The sequence below is a fragment of the Protopterus annectens genome, chromosome 10.part0 (genome assembly GCF_019279795.1).
Source record: "Protopterus annectens isolate FY-2018-M chromosome 10.part0, PAN1.0, whole genome shotgun sequence".
Lineage (NCBI taxonomy): Eukaryota > Metazoa > Chordata > Ceratodontiformes > Protopteridae > Protopterus > Protopterus annectens.
In genome coordinates this window covers 886,620,073-886,636,233 of record NC_056744.1, presented here as the reverse complement: position 1 = coordinate 886,636,233, position 16,161 = coordinate 886,620,073, and the positions used below count along the sequence as shown (strand labels likewise).

At 36.9% G+C, this 16,161-nt stretch overlaps 1 protein-coding gene across 2 annotated transcripts in view; it reads right to left on the bottom strand.

The window, feature by feature from the left end:
• LOC122812813 (retinol dehydrogenase 8-like) overlaps positions 1–16,161 on the bottom strand; it is a 157,778-nt gene that overhangs the window by 43,938 nt on the left and 97,679 nt on the right. For both annotated transcript variants that reach the window (XM_044084865.1, XM_044084866.1), the window contains exon 5: positions 4,349–4,532. In XM_044084865.1, the coding sequence (XP_043940800.1) occupies positions 4,349–4,532 (184 nt within the window). The remainder of the gene's footprint in view (positions 1–4,348; positions 4,533–16,161) is intronic.

The following is a 16,161-nucleotide window of genomic DNA, read 5'->3' as shown; positions in this document are numbered from 1 at the left end:
TTTTTTTGGGATTAAGAATCAGTTTGATGTTGGTGATCCATGTTTCAGCTAGAGTAAAATTATTTTGGGTTAAGCTTTGTAGCTCTTTTAAGGTGGGGGTGGCACAAAGAAGGGTTGTGTCATCTACATATTGTACTACACAGGCAGTGAGTGAGGAAGAGGAGATTTGGTTGGTAAATAGTGAGAACAGCATTTGGCCTAGGATAGATCCTTGTGGGATCCTATGGATACTGGTAGTAGGGGGGGGGGGGGACAGCTGGTCTTGCCAAAATACAGCTTGTTGACAGTCAGATAAGTAGCTCATGAACCAAGATATAGAGGAGGAGCATAAGTTTAGGTTTGAAAGAGTTTCAAGAAGAAGACCATGGTTTACCATGTTAAAAGGGGTTCCTATCAGTTCATTGAAACGTCAGCAGTTCGAACACCATATTTTCGAACTGTGATGTCCAAAAACTGATTATCGCAAAGCCGCAGAACACCAAATTCTTTCCCAGGGAAAGAATTCGGTGGGCCGTTTCTGTGGCTTTGGTATAGTTAGCGCTGTGGTGGAAAATGGGTCTGGTTCAGGTAAGTGTGCGATTGTGTGGATTTTAGGGTTACAGCGTGGGTTAGGTGAGTTAGGGTTAGGGCGTCGGTGAGGTGGGTGTGCAATAGTGACAGACTTTAGGGTTAGGGCGGGATAAATGAGTTAGGGTTAGGGTGTGGGTCAGGTGAGTGTGCGATAGTGATGGACCTTAGGGTTAGGGTTTGGGTTAAGGTAAGTGGATAGATAGTAGTGTATGTATAGTTTAGTGTAGGGTTAGATGTAGGATTTTAAGTGTATGTGTGTGGATTGCTGTTTTTTTGGTGTGCTTGTGTTGTGTGTGTGTTTCTTGGAACAGCGATTTTTTTTCCTGGGAAAAAAATCACTATTCTAAGACTTCGATGTTTTTGCACTTCGAGGTTAGAAGTTTGAACATATGGTGTGTGAACTTCAGCCATTTCGTTGAAGTGATATAGACCTGTTAAAAGCTTTTGACAAGTCTAAGACTATGGAAGATACAAATAGTCCCTTGTTTCTACAGTTGTTGACTAGATTGGAGAAAGATAATAGTGCTGTGGTGGTGCTATGGGAAGGTCTAAAGCCATGCTGTGTTTTGGAGAGAAGATTATTTTGAAGGAGGTACTGCAGTAGTTGGGAATGAACAACTCTTTCTAATATTTTGGATAAAGGTGATAGGATTGCAATAGGGTGATAGTTGGTAAGTTCTAAGGAGTTACCTCCTTTGTGTAGAGGAATAATGTGTGATGTTTTCCACAAGGTGGGTACCTTACATTCTGCTTATGATCTATTTATAAGAATGGATACTGGATAAGCTATTGCCTTTACTGCAATTTGAAGGAAATCTGCGGGTAGGTTATCAGCTGCTAGTGTGGTAGGTTTGAGTTTTTTTAGGAGTCTAGAAATTAATTTGGTGGGTACTGGTTGTATGGAAAAGTTAGAGGTGTTATTATATTGGCTTTTATTTGGGGGTGGAGGGGGATCTATTGTCATGGGGCTACTAGTACTATTTTGAGTTTTAGCAAGGGTTTGAACTGTCTCGGTAAATAATTTGTTAAATTGAGTGGGAATGCTGCTATGGTATATATATATATATATATATATATATATATATATATATATATATATATATATATATATATATATATATATATATATATATATATATTTTAACTATCCTCAAAACATTCATCCTTTGGTATCTATGTATGTGTTTCAGTATGGAATCCTGGTGAAGCTGTAGTTTTTTAAACAGTAGAGACAGTCCTTAGAGTTCCTGTTCTACCATCTCAGGCACACTGTGTGGCCAAGAAAAACTAAAAAATATGACAGTAGTCTGAGAAGCCACTGGAGATAGTGCAAGAGATGAGGCAGTTGTTCTGTAACTTTCCTCACAGAAAGTGAACCAATATCTCAGGAATTTTTTTTGCAAATATGGAAGAAGGTACTGCAAGTAACAGGGGCAGGAGCTTGTAAAAAATTGCTCGTGGACCATTTCTCTCCTTGAGACAGGCTCACCATCCTACTGCTGGGTACTCACTTGCTATCACTTTCAAGCAAAAATAAAGTGACAATAACCATAATTTTGTTATTATTATTATTATTATTGGTAGATTTCTTTCCACTGCATCCCTTGATATATAACCAGACAATGCTGAAAGCCTTGGAGCATCTTGAGTAGGCATGGGAGAATGACATGAAGTGGGTTAGCTGGTCATTGACTCTCCCAAAGAAAGTCAGCCAGTCTCTCAGGAAGTATTCTGGCAACAGTGTAACAAGTCAGTGGAGACAAATGGCTATAATGGCTTATTTTAAACTTTGCATTCTTCAGAAAACAGTGCTGCTCAGAAATAAAATGAAAGAGTTGGCAGAGATGTTAAACCTAGTGTAGAAGGTGTAGCAATACTTTCCTTATGAAAAGTTGCAAAAGAAGTGATAGCCGATGAAGTAAATGTAGCTGTGGTCACTGAGACAGGGTGTGTGTGTGTGTGTGTGTGTGTGTGTGTGTGTGTGTGTGTGTGTGTGTGTGTGTGTGTGTGTGTGTGTGTATCCTAGAAAGAGGGTTCATGCCTATGTGTGTTCCTCTTGTTACTGTGCCACAGCTGGGAAATGATTCACTGTGTAGTTGCTCCAGAATGTTATAATTTTGCAAATTCCCAGGTAATGAGGCATTGTACTTTGCCCTCGTGACCAAACAAAGACAACTGGATGTAAATCCAGCATTACCCACACCCAACCATGGGTTATTGCTATTATACAATGACATTATTTAAGAAAAAAAATTTTGCTTTTCTCAAATGATGTCCTTATATAGGAAAACCGTGGTGTTCTTCCACATTAATGTTATGTCTTGGGTCTGTTTGGTGCACTGCGCATGCATATGGAACTTATGTTCCCATGCTTACACAGTACACTGGTGGTTTGGAAAGAAATGTAGATGGGGAAGATGTTCGTAAGCTACTGTGTCAGCCATGATGTTCTGCATACAGGAAGAATCAGGTACACTTTTCTTTTTTTTCTTTTTTTTTTTAACATACTTGATTGTTCTTGATTGCAGAACATTGTGGCCGAATTAGTAACTTATGAACACCTTCCAGGTATACAACACTGTTGTCTGCAAGCATACATCTCAACCTCTTAGTGCACGAAATCTGGACAAAGCCATAAATAATGGGGGATAAAGGTCCAAAAGTAGGGGCAGATTTTAAGTATTGCTGTTACAAATTAAGAAAACTGACAGAATAACAGGTTTTACATTAGCATTAATTTCCTGAAGGGTATGAAGTCTGAAACTCAAATGTCTGTCATTTTTTTCTATTTTCTTTAACCTTCAATGATTTGCCAAGAAAACTCATACTTTTATGAGAAACAGACTAAAAATCTGAAGCAAAAATATGGGCATTCTGCGAAAATATGTACAGTTGAAAGTTATGATTACAAGTTTTATATGCAGATAAGCAAGTCCAGCCATTCAATCATACTTCAGCAGCTGGACGTTTACTGTTGGCATAGTCTCTGTTTAAAATGGGTATGCTGGTTGGGCTGACCAATCAGTGTAGTCATATTTGAATGTTAATGGCCAGTAATTGTATAATATGGAATTTAGATGACAATGAATTAGAAGTGATTATACAGAGTCTGGCTCCAGAGGCTAAGCTAATGATCTTTTTTCAACTTGTTTTCTTAGTGTGGTTTAATGTTTGTATTTTTCTGTTCATTTTACCAAATGATAGACTACACAGAGCAAGAAGGTTGCAAGAAGGTTTTGTCTTTGCCAAACCTGTCATGATTTAGAGAATTGGGGACATCACAGTGAATGTATAGCAAACAATGTGATCTTGTATTTCTTATTTATGTGGTATGTTCTGAATTTTATAAAAATTCTGAACAAATTTAATTCTCCTTTTCCATTTAATGCTATATAACCCACTTCTTACATTAAATCATAGTTCTCTGTTGTGGTGTCACTGAATGTTATGAAAAGCCGTATCACTTACTGTCTAGAGTTTCCTCAGAACTGTACACTTTACTGAAGTTATGCTGCTTTGTTTGATATAGTCTATTACCAATGGAACTATTGACATAAAACAGAACATTATACGATTGCCATTGGAATAAACACTTCACCAGTTCTCACCTGCTTCTGTATGTGTATACTGTGGAAGATGAATTGTATAACTATACTAACTCATAATTTTCTTTCTCTGTCTCCTTTTATACTGCTGCAGTTCAGCACCAATGTGATCAACATTCAGCACTGACAAATGCTTATTTTATACAATATCAGGCATAATGATTCTACTATACCTCTGCCACTTCTTCTGGGCTCTGTCCAAGACTCTCAAAGATCTGTTTATAATTCTTAAGATAAATGTTTGTAAACATGTCTGCTGTTTCCTTATCTGCACTAGAAAGGTCCATTTTCATCCCTTCTTCATAGACCTTTCTTTCAAACTCTGTTATAACTGGTCCTGGTTCAATCAGAGTAAGACTAGGAAAAATAAATATAATAAAGTTACATTAGTCAGTTGCAATTTTTAAGAAACTAGACAGATATTTCATTGTTTTATAAACCTATATAAATAACAAATGTTTGTAAGGAAATTGTTTAAACACAGTTAACAAGCAAGAATAATACTAATTTGCATTGTGACTTGATAAATATTGTACAAACAACATGAAAATGTAATAACTCTAATCCAGCACACGTTCTTCTTTGCTTTGAATCATCACTTCATTAGATGTATGCTTCATGAAACAGCCATTAAACTTGATGAAATCCATAAAACCTCATTCTTTTTTCTTAATTTGGTCCACAGGATTGTCCCAATGGCTTCCTTTCCTATACAAAACTGAAAGGGACCGATTTGTTCCTTCATTGAGGTGAGACCCTCTGGGAAATTCATTCTTCAGTGGAAAATGAGAGTCCAAAATGCTATGGTGCAATATTAACTTTGATTCTAATAGAGCGGCTGGGAGCATGGGAGTTAAGAATAGCAAGGAATTTGGTGTTAAAGTATGCTACTACTTCATCTAGGGGGAGACTTTTTAGTACTGACCAGTTGCATGACTTAGTTCATTTTGAAACTTGGTGAGAAGTTAACTAAGCTGGGGTTCTGAGGTCCCCTAGAATCCATAGAATTATAGATGCTCTAAGATGCATTTTAATGCATTCTTGTAACTGTCTGATCCTGTGGTGGCCTGAACAAAAATCATGAGTAAGAAAAGAATTTCAGTCTTATTTTTTTCTTTCAGGGAAGACTCAAGTGGTACCCAAGGCTTAATGTTCAAATCTGACAGAATAGTAGTTCACAATAAATTAACTACACAAATGTTTGAAAATATGCATAAATTCTGAGAATACTGTCTGCCTCACTACCCCCATCCCCCAAAAAAGACACCAGTCACTGTCTGTGCATACTCCTCATGTTAAGATTGTGATGAAAGCAGAGGTGGCAATAGCGGATGCAGCCACACAAACAGACACAAGTGACTTCTGTCATGCACATACATAGCATGCCTCCATCCTCCTCACACCTGTCCCCAAAGGCAGCCACCTGTATACTTGCCTGATGTGTAATTATGAGGAAAGTGGAAAAAATAATGATCACAGTAATGTATTCCAATGTGCTGCCCTTAGACAGTACAGTGACCCAACACATACTATAGTGGCCTTCTTTTTTCACCTTAGTCTGTAAGAAAAGTAAAAGAAACAATGGCTGTTCTCTGTCTCTAGCCCTGACACAAGCTCCAATGACCTCCTGTGTACACCTCTGAGGTCAGATCATGAGGAAAATTAAAGAAGTAAACAACCTTCTGTATATACCACTGACTAGGGCTGGTTTTAGAAAGGGTGCAGCAGTTGAGGACAGAGACCATCACTAAGTTCATGTCAAAATACATTTATACATTCTGGGGTCTGGGGGCCACCAGACCCCTAGAAGCCCTAAAGATCTGAATGTTTTGCGATAAACATTATGCATAATTTTTAAAAGATAATTACTTTTTAACTGCATTTTTACTGTTACCCAGAAGAGTTATATATGTGCCCGGCATTACTTGTGTGTACACAGATAAAAAAATCAGTGATATATGTAACACACATGCATGCGCACATGCACACTCACACACTCACACTGCACCATTAGTGAAACTGGAGGAATGCCAGTTAACCTTCTGCATTACTTTGAGGTGCTGAAGGAAAACAGAGCACATAGAAAGACATAGAGACAAGAAGGGCATGCAAACTCCACATAGAGAAAGCTACAGCCAAGAAGTTAACCAGAGCAAAGCACTGTCAAATGGCAATGCTACTCAGCATGCCACTGTGGCAATGAGCAGTTGCCTTCACACACTTCCACTTCCTGCAAAACCACCAAAGATAGCCACATATCATGTGCAAGGTCTATGTTTGTGAAGCCAAGTGAAATAAATTTTGGCCAACTAACAAATAAAAATGCCCCCCCCCCCACATGCACGACCATAATGACATTGCAAATAAAGTTTATAGGTTCATAGGCAAGTACTAGGGTAGCTGCCCTTGTGGGCCATTTTAAGTTTAGCTAACTTCCCTTTTTGTGCTAAAAGTAACCTATCCCATTTGGTTGTACATTGACCTTACTCATCCCATGGTTGATTATTTATTACCCCTAATGAGAATAACTGGGATCATACCATAGATAATTTGATTAGACCCTTGCATAAAGCATTTAGGAGCTGCATCTGTCCATTAGCAGTATGGGGGGGGGGGGGCAGTCCTGGGGTAAATTTTCTGTTTCCCATCCATACATCTAAGTTGCACTTGAAAATGGTCAAGGATGAACTTTGTTTATATAAACAAATATAAAAAAATGAATTTAAATATATTACATATATAAAATATTATACATATAATTTATCTTATGACAGAAAGTGAAAATAAATTATAGCCATCTTGTTACTCTTACACTGCAGCTCCCTCCACACACAAGCTTAAGCCACATCAATACTAGTTTTACACTGATTTCAGCAAATACAATACATTGTGTGACACTAGTACTGCCACATCTGATCGGTGACTGTTGTTAACAGTGGTCAGAAGTAATGCATGCCTGTCACTGTCCTTGATTTCACAGAGTATCTCTGCTTTTGCCTCATCATTTGCCCTGCCCTGCCCCTCATAAAAAATGATTTGCTGGTAAATCATACAGGATTGCAGACAGTCAATAATGCCAGACATTAGTTTTGCACTTCCTATTGTCCAAAAATACAGGTTAATGCAAAACATGTTATTCTGTTAACTTTTTTAAGTGAATTAATGTAATATTTAAAAAGTGTTTCTTTTTTTGATCCTTTCTTCGGCCAATATTGTTGGCTTTGCCCAGAATTCTTAAGCAAATAAGTTGAAAGTTATAGTATCATGTGTCCTCCAGTATTTATAAAACTCCCTCAAACAGAAAACCATCCCTGAGAGAACCATCTCTTCTTAAAATCTCAGATAAGCACTGAGAGCGGTCACTTTGGGCCGCCTGTCTCTAGTGCTTACCTTGGAAATTAATTGATTACTTGCTTTATCTTAACAAAGGCATTGCACAAAACTCTTTAGGACAGATCACATAATCTGAGAAAGCGTGAACAACATCAGCTTTTGTGGGGCCCCCCACGTAGTCAAGGATGACTCCCCCCCCGCCACATTTGTAGGTATCATGGGTGCCTAAAGCCAGGTATGGTGTTAGTTTTAGTGTAGAGAATGCCCACCAGCAGGATTTTACTAAGTCAAGGGCATTATGGCAATAGTAAAATATTCAATGAAACAAAGATACCTGCTACCTGAGAAAACACTGACAATCTTTAGGATTCTTCATCCTAAGAGTTATTATTATCACCCAATTTACTAAGTACATGAGCCTGCTGTACTAACTTTTGTTGGTTTGACAAGCATGTAACAAAATCTCAAAATTAGAAAACTTGCTGTAGTTGGCAGAGACTGCAGGGTTCACTGGTGCCTAAAGCTGGCTATGGTATTCGTCTAATCATTTCACTGAATATGACAAACCTAAAAGATGCATAACAAAAAAGATCAATAACCTCCAAAATCTTAGATATCAGGACAGACTGGCAGCCCTCTCTCTGTATTCAGGATCTTACAAACTGCACTGTGAAAATCTGTGTCTAGCCATTTATGCTATGAAAGATCCTACCCTCTTTGGCCCCCTATTCTTTCACAGAATAAATGGTATCTCAAATACCCAGTTAAAGGAATGAAACATTCATCACCAGAAAAATAAGACAAAGTGTGATAGAGTTATATCCCAACATATCCCCCACCTCTGGAACAAATTTCCACTGAATGTCAAGCAGAGTAACAGCCTTGCCACTTTCAAGGTACATCTAAGAAATGGGATGGGAGCCACAGATTCCACCAATCTGTCTTGTCTCTCCCTCTATGAGGCTGGAGGAATCTTTTAAATATGGGCTTTTGGCTAGCTTGTAATGGTATGCAGAGTGATTGCTTACCTATGAATCTGTGTATGAGTAGTAGAACTCAACATAGTACATCATCTGAGGCCTAAACAGTGATCTGCACAGGGGTAATAGAACTTCTCTCTTACTCTCAATAAAAGGAACGGCTGGACCCAAGCGTTAGCAGGTGCTGATACTTCAAAGATGCAAAATCCAACAAGGACGCTGTGAGACAAGTATATTAAAGACCACTGTTTATTCCAGGAGATAAGCGCTTTCGCATTGCTGCTTCATCAGATCTCAAACAATTAAGCATAGTATACATCACATTAAATACTTTAGAAAATAAATCAACACTTCAACAAGCTGTTAAAATCCATTAGCATTTTAAAGAAAAACGCTCTCATTCACATTTCTAAAAACAAGAACCTGTTGGACCTGACTTATAACTATATGATCCACACAAGAAATATATGTTGATTGAACATGTATGCTGAGATATGAATTCTAAAAATAACAAAGCAATATTTATAATGAATATAAAATGTTAGTTCAAACTGGAATAATCATGTGAAAAAATTCTGTTCCAAATACGCAGTAAAAATATGCAGTAAAAATGTACAGTAAAAATATCTACACTAATTAACCCATACATATTAAAAAATGCATATATGAAAAAATATAGCGTTGGAACAACTCAATAAAAAACTAGATTATGTAATATTGTTAAAATTATGCAGGAAAAAACTTTATATATATATATGAAAAATGTGACATAGTAAACTACACATACTGAACAAGGGGTGAAAATATATGAACCACGTCAACAAACACTGGCTTAAAAAGGAAGATGGTAATGTAAAAGAGAGAAGTAAACATATCCTATACTGTCCATTTATTTGACATTTCTTCTCTGCTTCAATTTTGGTCTGATTGAGGCCCTTTCATTTAAGCCAGAGCCTCTATCAGCCTTCAATGTCATTATCCATTCCGTTTCTTTCCCTTCAGTGTATGTTCTGATATCACCACCTCTAGGGTTGGGATATATCACTTCCAAGACTTTAAAATAAAACTTATGTTGTAAATTTGTCAAAGTGATATGCTTGGCCAAGGCATTATGTAAACTACCCTTTCTCATATGGTAAATATGCTCTCTCATTCTGTCCCTAAGTGGACGGTTGGTATTTCCAACATAGAATGAGGAGCATGATTGGCATTTGGCCACGTAGACAACGTGTGATGTCATACAATCTGCTGTAACAGAAGTGTAGTAATACTTATGACTATCTGGGTGGAGGAAACCAGGTGTGCTATCTATATAGCAACAAAAGTTGCAATGTCCACATTGTTTCGTATAGCCATCTCTCGTGTTAGTGTGAGTGTTTGTGGTGTAACAAAGCCTCCTTTTCAGATTGTTCTTATTCCTATATACAAATCTAGGTTGGTCTCCAACTATGTTTTTAATATCATCGTCTACATGCAAAATATCCCAATGTTTGCCAAATAATTCTCTTAATGAAAGATGATCAGATGAAAAATATGTACAAAACCTTGGGTATTGTATAGCATTTGTATTGGAAACCCTCGAAAGGGTTGGATCATGTGGTCCGAAGTATGGTATACCTATACTAGATCTTAGTTCAAATGCATCACTAAGATGTCTATTGATCTCTTTATTACTATAGCCCCTGGAAAAAAGTCTATTCCTTAAATCATTCAACTCTATTTCAAACCCAGACCCCGTAGGATTAAGTCTGGATGCTCTGATGGCTTGACCTCTCATAATGTTCTTAAACACTTGAGGTGGATGCATGCTTGATCTCAGCAAGAGATTGTTGCTGTGGCAACTTTTACGAAAAACTCCTGTGTTAATAATATTGCCATCAAGCCTCTCAATATATATGTCAAGGAACTCTATCCTATATTGTGAATGATTCATTGTAAATTTGAGACAGCTAGTCAGGGCATTCATAGTAGTGTGCATTAACTCTAGTTGTTCCAAGGTACCTCTCCACAAAATAAATAGATCATCGACGAAACGTCGATAGAAAATAACATGCTGTTCAAACAACTCCTCTTTAAATAGAATATGCTCTTCCCAATGAGCCAAGTACATATTGGCGTAGCTGTTGGCACATGGTGTGCCCATTGCTACGCCATCTTTCTGTCTATAAACACACTCATTAAACATGAAAAGATTGTTCTCCAGAACTAACTCAAGGAAACAAGTTATTAAATCAATCTTCATGGGCGTGTAATTGCTATGTTCCTTAAGGTAATCAGTGACATGTGATAGCCCTGAGCTATTCGGTATAACTGTAAATAAAGACTGAATGTCAAAAGTGACAAAGAAATATTCAAATGTAATAGTCTTGTCTTTGATACAGTCATACAAGTCAAGTAGGAACTGTTTGGAGTCCTTTAAAACGATGTTATTTAGATCTAACACTTGTCTGAGATGTTTCTCAACATAAACAGATAAGTGCTCAGTCACCCACCCTCGACCTGAGACTATCGGTCTCATGGGTGGGTGAACTGAGTTCTTATGTATTTTCGGGAGGCCATGTATAGTCGGTATCATAGGATGAGGAACAACAAGATATTCATACAACTCCTTTTCTATCAGCTGACCCATAAATATATCATATATAGTGTCGTGCACATATCTGATCGTAGATTCAATATCCTGTGATGTAATTTGTTCATAAAAATCATCACTTAACATGGATGTCATTGATTCCAAATAGTCAGAGGTGTCCATAACAACTACCTTCCCGCCTTTATCTGCGGGTCTAATCATTATGTTTAAGTTGTTTTGTAGCCTCTTGAGGCTAGCCCTTTCTCTATATGTAAGATTATCCTTTCTAAAATCTTGCTTATTTATTCTTCTACTCTCATAATAACTGTAGAGTTCTTCCTCTGTCAATCTCATATATGCTTCTACCAAAGGGTGGTTAGTAGGTGTAAAATCACTCAGATTTTTAAATTTAAACCCAGTATTGCTCTGAGTAGTGTCTTTGAACATATATTTGAGCATAACGCTCCTACAAAAAATCTTCACATCTAGGATAGTTTCTGTCAACTGACTCTGACGATGATATTAAAAACATAGTTGGAGACCAACCTAGATTTGTATATAGGAATAAGAACAATCTGAAAAGGAGGCTTTGTTACACCACAAACACTCACACTAACACGAGAGATGGCTATACGAAACAATGTGGACATTGCAACTTTTGTTGCTATATAGATAGTACACCTGGTTTCCTCCACCCAGATAGTCATAAGTATTACTACACTTCTGTTACAGGAGATTGTATGACATCACACGTTGTCCACGTGGCCAAATGCCAATCATGCTCCTCATTCTATGTTGGAAAAACCAACCGTCCACTTAGGGACAGAATGAGAGAGCATATTTACCATATGAGAAAGGGTAGTTTACATAATGCCTTGGCCAAGCATATCACTTTGACAAATTTACAACATAAGTTTTATTTTAAAGTCTTGGAAGTGATATATCCCAACCCTAGAGGTGGTGATATCAGAACATACACTGAAAGGAAAGAAACGGAATGGATAATGACATTGAAGGCTGATAGAGGCTCTGGCTTAAATGAAAGGGCCTCAATCAGACCAAAATTGAAGCAGAGAAGAAATGTCAAATAAATGGACAGTATAGGATATGTTTACTTCTCTCTTTTACATTACCATCTTCCTTTTTAAGCCAGTGTTTGTTGACATGGTTCATATATTTTCACCCCTTGTTCAGTATGTGTAGTTTACTATGTCACATTTTTCATATATATATAAAGTTTTTTCCTGCATAATTTTAACAATATTACATAATCTAGTTTTTTATTGAGTTGTTCCAACGCTATATTTTTTCATATATGCATTTTTTAATATGTATGGGTTAATTAGTGTAGATATTTTTACTGTACATTTTTACTGCATATTTTTACTGCGTATTTGGAACAGAATTTTTTCACATGATTATTCCAGTTTGAACTAACATTTTATATTCATTATAAATATTGCTTTGTTATTTTTAGAATTCATATCTCAGCATACATGTTCAATCAATATATTTCTTGTGTGGATCATATAGTTATAAGTCAGGTCCAACAGGTTCTTGTTTTTAGAAATGTGAATGAGAGCGTTTTTCTTTAAAATGCTAATGGATTTTAACAGCTTGTTGAAGTGTTGATTTATTTTCTAAAGTATTTAATGTGATGTATACTATGCTTAATTGTTTGAGATCTGATGAAGCAGCAATGCGAAAGCGCTTATCTCCTGGAATAAACAGTGGTCTTTAATATACTTGTCTCACAGCGTCCTTGTTGGATTTTGCATCTTTGAAGTATCAGCACCTGCTAACGCTTGGGTCCAGCCGTTCCTTTTATTGATTACTTCTTTATTTACAGACCCGAGCGCTAACCTACAACAAGACAGGATTTATCTATTCAGCTTACCTTCTCTCTTACTCTGCTTGCAAACAATTGTGTGTAAATTTTACAATAAGCAAATACATATGTCAGTTCCATAGAGACATGGAGAAACGACTGCTGTATAAGTGCAGACATTATAACTGTTGCTAACCTATGGTGACAAGCTGCAATGGTGCCAATTCACAAAAGGGGGTTCATATCAGACCCTAAGAATTTTATACAGTGTAATATTATGGATAAAGTCACAACGGATATAATTCAGACTAATCCAAGAGACCACCTTTGGTTAGGTAGTTTATAAAGGGGAGACTTTGCCATTTGAATCTTGTACCATTCTTTAAAGAGGTAACATCAGCCTTTTGTGACATGTTAGCAGTACATGCTGCTTATTTTGCTGTGGCATTTTACACTATCTAATATCAGGGAATAATTGACAATGAATAGCATTAAATGTCAAGTCATATATAACTCAATGTGTAAAGCACTAGTTTAGCAGCAGGACAAAAAAAGTCAAGGTGTGTGTCACCTGTGTATTCCCACATGGATTACAGGTATTGTCCACAGGGCTGAATACTGCAGGCACTTCTTTTTAGATTGTTCTTAGATATAAAAGTGTGAAATGGGCTAGGGATATCTAAATATGCTGATCATTTCAAAGTGGATAACATAACTACTTCATGTTATCATGTCTGTAGTTATTTAAAGGATGTCTCCCCTTGTCCCTATATCAGTATGACACATTTCTTTGCTTATCAGAAATTAAAAAAAATAATGACAGCTATGTAATGTTCACCAGACTGAGCAAAAATAGACTGTTGGCTGTCTTTCAGGTGCAAGAATTCAGGATGTCACTAGGGATGCTAGATACCTTCACCTCAACCTCAAGTACCCATATGTCCTTTTCATTGGTCAAATGGGACTGAGCAGTTGTGGATTTTATATCTGGCAGAGATGAAGAGAGATGTAGTTGAGCTCTCAGTGTAGCTGAATGAGACTGGGAAGCAGCTAGCCTTGAGTAGCATTTTGTCATTACCATGAAGGATGGCAAAATACCAATGGAATAACATTGAAAAATGGCTCATTTTGTGATGTCATTCAATGGGGATCCGTGTGTCAGCTTAGAGGAAGACGGTTGATACTTCCCCCATGTGTTATTTTTTAAGCAGAGTTAGACTCCTGCACACCCTCTAAACTATCAAATCGAAATCATGCATATACAAAGTTTAGCTCTAATGAATAGTATAAGCCTCAGCAAACATATTTGACCTTGAGGAATTCCTGACACTTGAACACATACACATCTGTATTGCTGCTGAAATTTGATTCCTACGTAATGATCACATTCCTTCTATACCTGGATTTGGTGCTTATCATTCATTCAGCCCCCCCCCCCCCAACAAGGCAGAGAGTGCAGCTAAATGAGTTGCATCTGTATTTATCCACAGTCCAATAACTTATGTGTCAAGCCCAACAAAATATGACCTTGAACTCATACGCATGCTAGTATTAATAGATAAGCCCAGTTATCATAGCTTTGCCAAGTACAGAATCCCTTCTGTGTCTCCCACTGATCATCGCACCTACTTCACAACCATTGAACCTAACACTGTAATCCTGGGGGATTTCAAATTCTATCCATAAACTGGTAAATATACATCACAAACAACAAATATGCCCAATGGTTCCTTTACCTGATTAGTGCCATCTCACTTTACTCCTTGGTACACTTTCCTATTGGCCCTCACCAATATAGCACCAATATGCTCTACAGCTAAAGTCTTCTCCTCCATAATGATATCTGACCGTCTTGCTGTCACTTTTTTCCCTCAGAACCAAACCTAAGACGTAACCAGCCCCTTTCTAATCAGGCACTACTCCAAGTTAAACTTCTCTGCATTCTCAGACAATGTAAATAAATTCAAGATCTCCCCTCCCCCCTGATGACCATATAACAAAAGCAATTGTCTTTATCATGAATTTCTAGATCTAACTTAAACCCTGAGCTACAGGCTAATTACATCCGTCCAAAATCACAATTTGTCAGGATACTCACTGAACACAGTTTAAACACTCCTATCCTTTTTTCGCTTTTTGAAAGAGAGTTTCAGCTATAAGACTTCATTTAAATCTACAGGCTTTCTTCAAGTGCTGTGTAGTAATGTATATGATGTGCATGTTTTCAGTCTACTGCCAAGCTAACAATCCCTCAGGACAGGGCAGCTTATTTGTTATTGTTAGTTACATCTTTATTTTTAGACTCTTTGTTAGAAGGAATACTCCTCACTGTTTTAATCTGCAACTGAATATGGATTACAACTATTTCCTGTTAAAATGGTATTTTTACCCATTATTTTATGATGTTATTCATGATATGGTAGCATATCCTCTCCCCATACAGTTAACATCCAGAAAAGAATACAATTTAATGTCAAAAATGCAGCTTTTCTTAAATAGTTTTCTTTATTATGAAGATCCTATTCCAATAATGACTTATTTAAGCTATTAGAACAATGGACTTTTTGAAATGCAGTTCCTCTTTGGGGTATATATAGCTCTTTATATTAGTTAAATAGCTTCTGTGTAGGTAAAACCCATAGAAGGATCTTGCACTGTATAAAGGAACATGCTGGCTTTCAAGAATATGATGTCATATACTTTATACAGGCAGTCTGTTTTAGGCGCACATTTTAAGAAATTCATTTTTTGGGTCATAGGTTATGTAAATAATGACATTAGAAAAGGTATGTTGGAGGCTGTGTTTGACAAATGTGAATTATAGTGGCAAATATGATTTATTGCTAGTAGTTTTCCTGGTATGAGTGACAAGGTTAGCCTTAAATACATTTTAAAATTAAATCATTGAGATGAATGCATTTTAAGCATCACAGTGACTATTGATTTTACAGGATGATTTGGGATTATAGCACTGGTGGGAATAATTTGAGAGTTTCAAGCGAGAAGAAGTAGTATTCCACACCGTCAAAAAACTTTAATAAAACGACAAAGCTTTCAGATAGAAACTATCCGTCTTCAGTGTCTTACATACAATGGCCATGAAAACAGCATTTATAAATATAATCTAATTACACCACATGACACAGCAAACCTATTAGGAACATCAATTAAAAATAACAATCAGTCTTCTTAAAAAAAGAGTCAACCATATAAAATTCATGAACCTACATATATCAAAGAATGCATATACCAAATTCACATATTTAGTATAAA